The sequence below is a fragment of the Mandrillus leucophaeus genome, unplaced genomic scaffold, assembly GCF_000951045.1.
Source record: "Mandrillus leucophaeus isolate KB7577 unplaced genomic scaffold, Mleu.le_1.0 Scaffold198, whole genome shotgun sequence".
Classification (NCBI taxonomy): domain Eukaryota; kingdom Metazoa; phylum Chordata; class Mammalia; order Primates; family Cercopithecidae; genus Mandrillus; species Mandrillus leucophaeus.
In genome coordinates this window covers 3,190,668-3,198,926 of record NW_012102009.1, presented here as the reverse complement: position 1 = coordinate 3,198,926, position 8,259 = coordinate 3,190,668, and the positions used below count along the sequence as shown (strand labels likewise).

At 42.0% G+C, this 8,259-nt stretch overlaps 1 protein-coding gene across 1 annotated transcript in view; it reads right to left on the bottom strand.

The window, feature by feature from the left end:
* INTS8 (integrator complex subunit 8) overlaps positions 1–7,916 on the bottom strand; it is a 55,760-nt gene extending 47,844 nt beyond the window's left edge. Inside the window, exons 1-5 of the mRNA XM_011978684.1 lie at positions 7,645–7,916; positions 6,165–6,339; positions 4,137–4,277; positions 3,765–3,836; positions 2,497–2,552 (exon numbers count right to left, since the gene is read on the bottom strand). Coding sequence (XP_011834074.1) covers positions 2,497–2,552; positions 3,765–3,836; positions 4,137–4,277; positions 6,165–6,339; positions 7,645–7,774 — 574 coding nt within the window. The 5' untranslated portion in view covers positions 7,775–7,916. The remainder of the gene's footprint in view (positions 1–2,496; positions 2,553–3,764; positions 3,837–4,136; positions 4,278–6,164; positions 6,340–7,644) is intronic.
* Between the last annotated feature and the right edge of the window lie 343 nt (positions 7,917–8,259).

The window sequence follows — 8,259 nt, the reverse complement described above, 5'->3', positions numbered from 1 at the left end:
AAAAAAAAAAAAAAAAGAAAAAGATAATATAAAAAACATGAAAGACTAGTATCTTTTTTCTGTAGAAAAATTAATACTTTAGGTCGGGGGCAGTGGCTCAAACCTATAATCCCAGCACTTTGGGAGGCCGAGTGAGGCAGGAGAATCATTTGTGGCCAGGGGTTCAAGATCAGCCTGGCCAACACGGCGAAGCCTGTTTCTACTAAAACTACAAAAATTAGCTGGGCGTGGTAGCGTACACTTGTAATCCCAGCTACTCGGGAGGCTGAGGCATGAGAATTGCTTGAACTCAGGAGGCAGAGGTTGTAGTGAGCCGAGATCATGCCACTGCACTCCAGCCTGTGTGACAGAGTAATATTCTGTCTAAAAAAGAAAAGTTAATGCTTTAAAGATTTAGCTGGTGGCTGTGCACAGTGGCTCACGCCTGAAATCCCAGAACTTTAGGAGGCCGAGAGGGGCAGATCATGAGGTCAGGAGTTCGAGACCAGCCTGGCCAATATGGCGAAACCCTGTCTCTACTAAAAATACAAAAATTAGCCAGGCATGGTGGAGCACACCTGTAATCCCAGCTACCTGGGAGGCTGAGGCAGAAGAATTGCTTGAACCCAGGAGGTGGAGGTTGCAGGGAGCTGAGATCGCACCACTGCATTCCAGCCTGGGTGACAGAGCAAGACCATCTCAAAAAAAAAAAAAAGACTTAGCTGGACACAGTGACTCATGTATGTAATACCAGCACTTTGCGGGGTCTGAAGTGGGTGGAGCGCTTGAGTCCAGAAGTTCGAGACCAGACTGAACGACATGGCAAAATCACATCTCTACAAAAAATACCAAAATTAACCAAGTGTGGTGGCACATGCATGTAGTCCCAGCTACCGGGAAAACAGATGGGAAGATCACTTGAGGCTGGGAGGTGGAGGTTGCAATGAGCCAAGATCAGGCCACTGCACTGTAGCCTGGGCAAAAGAGTCAGACGCTGGCTAAAAGAGAAAAAACTTGCACTGTTCCACTTGATTTGTTCAAGGAATCTCTGTATGCTTCATTGTGCCAGCCATTTTATTAGGAACTAGATAGTAACAATGAAATGGTACAGGCTCTGGCTTCCACATTCAAAATACTACAGCATATTTGCTATAGTGAGATACAGATCGTTTTTTACCTTTTTCTCTCCTCACCCAGCCCCTATACCTCACATGGTAATCTGGAACATTGTTGGTGCTAATTACAGAAATTATTTCTAAATTACAGAAACTGTCAGGTTTCTAATTTTCCATTATGTAGATCAATTTAAAAATAACTGCTAGGCCAGGTACAGTGGCCCACACCTGTAATCCCAGCACTTTGGAAGGCCAAAGTGGGCAGATCACTTGAGGTCAGGAGTTCGAGACCAGCCTGGCCAACACGGTGAAACTCCATCTCTACTAAAAATACAAAAAATTAGCTGGGCCCAGTGGTGGCACATGCCTGTAATCCCAGCTATTCAGGAGGCTGAGGCAGGAGAATTGCTTGAAGCCAGGAGACAGAGGTTGCAGCGAGTTGAGATCCCATCACTGCATTCCAGCCTGGGCAACAGAGCAAGACTCTGTCTCAAAAAAATAAAAAACTAAAAAAAAAAAAAACCTATTATAAAAGTAATTTTAAAATATAAACTATACATGTTTGTCATAAGAGTTTTTGGAAAATACAAAAGAATATAAAGATGTCATCTGTAAAATCAGTTTCTCGTATCTACTAATGTATCATGAAATAGTCAAAAATAGAATCAATCAGTGGTAAAGTACTCTACTATTAAAACTGAAAGTCTACATGTGATTTAGAATACTACCTACATCCTAATAGTAAAAACCTTAATGTCACGGCACTTAGACCTTCACAACTCTCATGTCCCCAAGATTAGAAGATACATCAATACATGCTTTAAAGGCAGGGATCCCCAACCCCCAGGCCATGGACTGGTACCAGGGACCACGCTACACAGCAGAAGTGAGCAGCGGGTGAGCAAGAGACGCTTCATCTGTATTTACAGCCACTCCCCATTACTTGCATTATGGCCTGAACTCCACCTCCTGTCAGATCAATGGGGGCATCAGATTCACACAGGAGCGCAAACCCTATTGTGAACTACACATGCGAGGGATCCATCTTGCGTCCTCCTTGTGAGAATTAATGCCTGGTGATCTGTCACTCTCTCTCATCACCCCCAGAAAGGACCATCTAGTTGTAGGAAAACAAGCTCAGGGCTCCCACTGATTCTACATTATGGTGAGTTGGATAATTATTTCCTTATATATTATAATGTAATAATAATGGAAATAAAGTACACAATAAATGTAATGTGCTTGAATCATCCTGAAACCATCCTTGTCCACTCCCCCCCCCCCCGCCACATTCGGTTTCATGGAAATTGCCTTCCACAAAACCAGTCCCTGGTGCCAAAAAAGTGGGAACTGCTGCTCTAAAGTTGTTCCTGAAATGTTACTGTGTAACTGATGCCAATACTTACCACTTTCAAAATGTTTTCTGTTAGCTCTTTTTCCTGTTGCATTTGATTCATCCTAAAAGAGAAACAATTGAAAACAAAAGTATCAAAAGTTACTCTCAAGACTAAAAAATTCAAAACTTAAGAGCATCATTCTTGAAAGTCAGGTTCAATTTAAATAAGAGTGTTTTTAATGTTATTTATTTTCATGTTTGAAAAAACAAAACCCTCAACTATTACGACGCTTATTAACGTACTAGTATTTTCTCATTTACTTTGTTTGGGTTTTTTGTTTGTTTTTGAGACAGGGTCTCCCTGTCACCCAGTTTGGAGTGCAGCGGCAGCCTCAACCTCCTGGGCTCAAGTAATCCTCCCACCTCAACCTCCCAAAGTGTTAGGATTACGGGTGTGAGCCACAGCACCCAGTCTCATCTGCTCAATTTAAGAACAAAACTTACAACAAAAGCTCATTTGAATCAAGTTAGAAACTATGCTCTCTAGCTTCAAATTTGGGTAAGCTGCCATGTGGAAATTAAGAATCAGGTTTAAAACTCCATCCTCCACTCCCCCGCTTCACTTGACTAGCCTTAAAAATAAAAAATTTAAAAAAAAGGAAACCTCCAGATATGATCAACTTTTGTAATTGTACTCTAATATTTACATATATTAATTTCCCCATATACAAATGTATCTTTTTCAAGACAATTTAATTAAATGAAAAAAATATCAGGCTGGGTGCCATGGCTCACACCTGTAATCCCAGCACTTTGGAAGGCCAAGGGAGGTGGATCACCTGAGGTCAGGAGTTCGACACCAGCCTGGCCTACATGGCGAAGCCCCGACTCTACTAAAAAATACAAAAATTAGCAGGGTATGGTGGCACACACCTGCAATCCCAGCTACTTGGGAGGCTGAGGTGGGAGAATCACTTGTACCCAGGAGGTGGAGGCTGCAGCGAGCCGAGATCGCACCACTGCATTCCAGCCTGGGTGACAGAGTGAGTCTCTAGCTCAAAAAAAAAAAAAAAACTGTACAAAACAAAAAAAAACCTTAGTGCTTTCAGATAAATGGCACAATTCCCAAAGCACTTCCCTTCTTAGAACTCTGTCTCTAGCACATTACCTGACTCTCCAGCCCCTCTAACTCCTTCAAACAAACCTTCACACAGGCCTTCTGCCCTCCTATTCCTGTTCTACTTCTTCCATAGCAGAGCTTATTAAAAACTTGCAAACATTTTTGAAACTCTAATGAAAAAAGCGCCAAGTAAGGGTCATAGCCACCAACTTACACACTTAACTGAGGGGGTCCAGGTTTCGCCTGTTTGACTGGAAAACTACTTTGAACAATTGTCCTAATTGCCCTGAAGAAAAGACAGGAAAAAGAAAATTTCATACTTATAAATGTCATCTCAATTATTTTTTCAAGTACTCCTTAGGTTTGCATAAATTATCTGAAGCATTAAGTGATAAGTCATCCACATTTTTAATCAGACTGCCTTTCATCTATGCAGTCACAAATTTTCTCCACCATCAGACTCACAGTTCCCAAGATTTGAGAAATCCCTGCAACAGAATGGGTCCATTAAAAGCACACCCTTGAAAGCCACAGTGCAATAAAACAGAAGTTGCCCAACACATTCTGAGTTTCTGAAAACATTTACCATCTATTGTAGAGAAGTACAGCCATGGCAGTGGTCGGAGGTAAAGTGGCCAGATCCATGTCTACATGCTTCGTCCCAGGAGGAACTTTACTGATGCAGAGTAGTTCATTTAGTAGCATATTCAATACTGGAACAGACAAACTTAAAAGGAAGAAGCAAAACGTACATGTTTGCATGTTAATTGTGAAAGAAACACAAAATACATACAGAATTCCGTATCCTCACTGAAAATACCTACTTTGTTAAGGAACCACATCTCTGGGTTTAGCTATCAAATGCGAAAAGATTTTTAAAGCTTTTTATTATGAAAAAACGTAAAACACGAAAGTAGACAATATAATGAAATCCTATGTACCATCATTTAGCAATTATCATCTGATGGCCAATTTTATTTCATCTCTACTCTTCCCCACTTCCCAAATCATTTCATCCATAAATATTTCAGAATATATCTCAAAAAATTAACTCTTAATATAAGCACAATATTAATTTCGCATCTAAAAAATTTAGACTTGCTTACTGTCAAACGGCCTATCAGTGTTCAATTTTCCAGCTGCCTCATATATACCATACTTCTTTGTACTCATTGCTATCTGTTGCTGTCTCTTCAGTCTGTAACATACAGGCTCCCCTCCTCAGATTAAAACTATGCTTTATGGTGGCGGGCGCCTGTAGTCCCAGCTGCTCAGGAGGCTGAGGCAGGAGAATGGCGTCAACCCAGGAGGCGGAGCTTGCAGTGAGCCCAGATCGTGCCACTGCACTACAGCCTGGGTGACTGAGCGAGACTCCATCTCAAAAAAACAAAATAAAACAAAACAAAACAAAAAAAACACTTTAAAAATTCTAATATTTAATGCTGAAGAATGTGGTTAAAAAGAGGATTTCTGAATACTACTGGTGTGAGTATAAACTCTTTTGGAATGCAATCTGGCAATATCTATGTGTCTTAAAAATGTTTATACTGCATGATCCAGCAATTTAAGGAGCTATCCTAAGAATCCAACTCAAAATACAGATAAATTTATTTTACAGGCAAAGATATTTAAGTCCTGTGACTTATATCAGTGAAAAACTAGAAATAAACTAAATGACTGTCAATTAAGGAACAGTTAATAAATTATCCATACAAAGGAATTATCTCCAAAACATAAAAAAGGGGAAACGTTCATGATACTGCTAGGTGAAAAAAACCAGAAATCAAAACAGTATATAGGATACAATCACAACTTTAAGCCTATGGAGAACAAAGAACAAAAATTACATGGAAATGTTAAAAAAAATACTCTCTCCTCCCCCAATTATTTCCCATTTTTTGAATTTTTCCCAACTTCCTATAAGGGATCTTTTTATATTGTGATGAGAAGGGGATAATAAATCATTTTCTAATCACAGCCTTTAAAGTATTTATTTTTAAGAAAATAAGCACTGACTCTAATCAGCTGTTTTAACAGGAGACAGTGATTTATGACCAGTAAAATTAACTCAATTATTCAATAGCAAATCATCCATATTACACATCTATCAATTTTTATTCAGTTTCTTCAGATATGGAAAAGTCACTTGAGAAATTTACAACAGTTTAGGTGTGGATTTTCTCTAGTTACCACATCAAAAGTAATGTTATACTTGCATATTTTATCAAGAACATATAATCTTTATTTTATTTTTTTCCTAGTATTACTCTATCGCCCAGACTGGAGTGCAGTAGCGCCATCTCGGTTCACTGCAACCTCAGCCTCCTGGGTTCAAGTGATTCTCATGTCTCAGCCTCCCAAGTAGCTGAAATTGCAGGCGCCCGGCATCCTGCCCAGCTAGGGACAGGGTTTCACCATGATAGCCAGGCTGGTCTCAAACTCCTGACCTCAAGTAATTCGCCTGCCTTGGCCTCCCAAAGTGCTGGGATTATAGGCGTGAGCCAAGGCGCCCAGTCTGTAAGTTCTAAGAGCCAATATCACAAAAGCAGATATAGAAATAAACCAATATATCTAAACAGTACTTCAAATGAAATTTCACTGAAATCTTATATACCTTTTCTCTAATATGTCTAAGTCCCACTTCAAATGTGCAGCAACTTTAAGAGCAAGTAGTTTTAAAATACGATTTCTCTTGTTATCAGGCGGAGGTTGAACTTGGTTTTGTTCATTAACTGAAGGTTTGGAAGCCTGTTCCAAAAACTGAACTATAAGTTGAACTGGTGCAGGATCTAGGATTTAAAATAAAATAAATTCTTAAATTTAAGCTTTAATTATGAAGCTACAAAAGGATTCACCATTGGTTTGTTTTTGTTTGTTCTTTTTTTTTTTTTTTTTTTTTTTTTGCCACAAAAGGAATCCAAACAGCTGTGCTGTTAAAATGACTAAGGAATACCATATGTAAGAAGTGTGCTTGGGTGTTAAAGCAGATGAGGAAGAGTGGTAAGGAGGAAGGGTAACATTAGAGTGGAAGAAAGCAAAAAAAAGCACCTCATGGGGAAGAACATAACAGTCAATAGATTTCTGGTTCTGCAAATAACCAGTACCAATTAGAAGAATGAGATACAAGCATTAGAACTACTATTTTGACACTTAATTAGGGGGGGACCTCCATCAAGTGACCTCTCTGCACCTGTTTCCTCCAATGCAAAATAGAAGATACTATCACCTACCTCACAGATTATGAAGATTAAAGGAGTAACAGATGTGAACAATTAAGCACAGTGCATGGCAACCTGAAAGCACTCAACAAGTATCTTTCAAAAGGAATGAATTAAGGGCATCATACGGCTGGCAAAATTGCCTAAGTACATTAACTTCTTACACAGTGATCTCTATCAGTTAAGGCCAGTCTACGAGACTGAACAAGCCATATATAGATTTGAATTTAGAAAAACGTTATCCGAGGAACTTACCTTTTGGTGCCAATACCTTTTTTGAGAATGCCTGGAGTTTTCCTCCTCCGCCCCCATCACACCCATTTAACTGGGCTATTAATCATTATCATCACTATACAAAGCCATCTTGCAAATGTGCAGCAGTTCCTGCTTTCAAAGATTTTCTTTTAATTTACAGCCCAACTTTGGAATAAGAGTCAATAAAATCCCCTCATTGAAGAACAAAATGTTTAAATAAGAACCTAAGATAATAACTAGCGTCAGGATCAGCATTCAACAGCTGATTTCTCCCCGTCTTCCTGAATTTATTCAGCTTGGGGTTCAGTGAAGGAGGGGTCTGGTCAGCCTCCCCGACCCAAGCAACCACAAGACCCGCCTCGCAGGCTCTAAAACCCCAACAGTAAAAAGGTAAATCGTAAAAAGGACCAAAGGGTTTGGGCTGACAGCGCCAAGCCCTCCCCTCCGGGGTTAGGAGAGCCTTTGTTTCGAGCTTTTCTTTGACCTCCACCCGGGCATGTTTAAGGCAAGCGAGGAGCCCGGCCGCAGCTTCGGTGGCCGAGAAGGCGGGGAGCGGATGGAAACCGGGCGAACGGCTCCGGTGGCGGTGTCCCGCTCCCCAGGTGCAGGCGCCGCGCTCACCCGGGCAGGGCTTGCGCAGATGCTTCTCCAACAGTGACTCCTCCAGCAGGAACTCAAACCAGCAGGTCTGCGGCGGGGTGCAGGGCCGGCTGGAGGTGGCCGCCTCCCGGTCCGCCGCCTCCGCGCTCATCCTGCCCCCGCCGCCGCTACCACCAGGGCCGCTTCCCGGCTCCAACCTGACACTTGGATGCAGGCCGGGGCCTGGGGTCTGCGGAATCCGGCGAGAGAGAGGCCGCGCTCCGAACGTCCCGGAAGCTCACACAATCCAAAATGGCGGCGCGGGCCAGCCGGAGCTGCGAACCTGGATCCGCCTCCCCGCGCCACCGCCGCGCCTTCGGACCAATCGTTGTTCGGGTTGGAGAGGATAGGGGCGTGACTAACCCTCTAACCACGCCTCCTCCCGGTTGCCATAGGAGACGGCGCCGCATAAAGCCGGGTAGCGGGTAGGCTTTCCCTGTTACCTGATAGTTCTCCAGCGAGAATATTTTCTCAATATTTTGAGAAATACGGGCCTCAATATTTTCGTAAAGGCGAAGCGATGGGTTCTAGCTGTGACCCAAGCAAAGTTTATCTCCTGTGCTTTCAATTTCCCCGTTTCCATTTCTGAGATTTCGT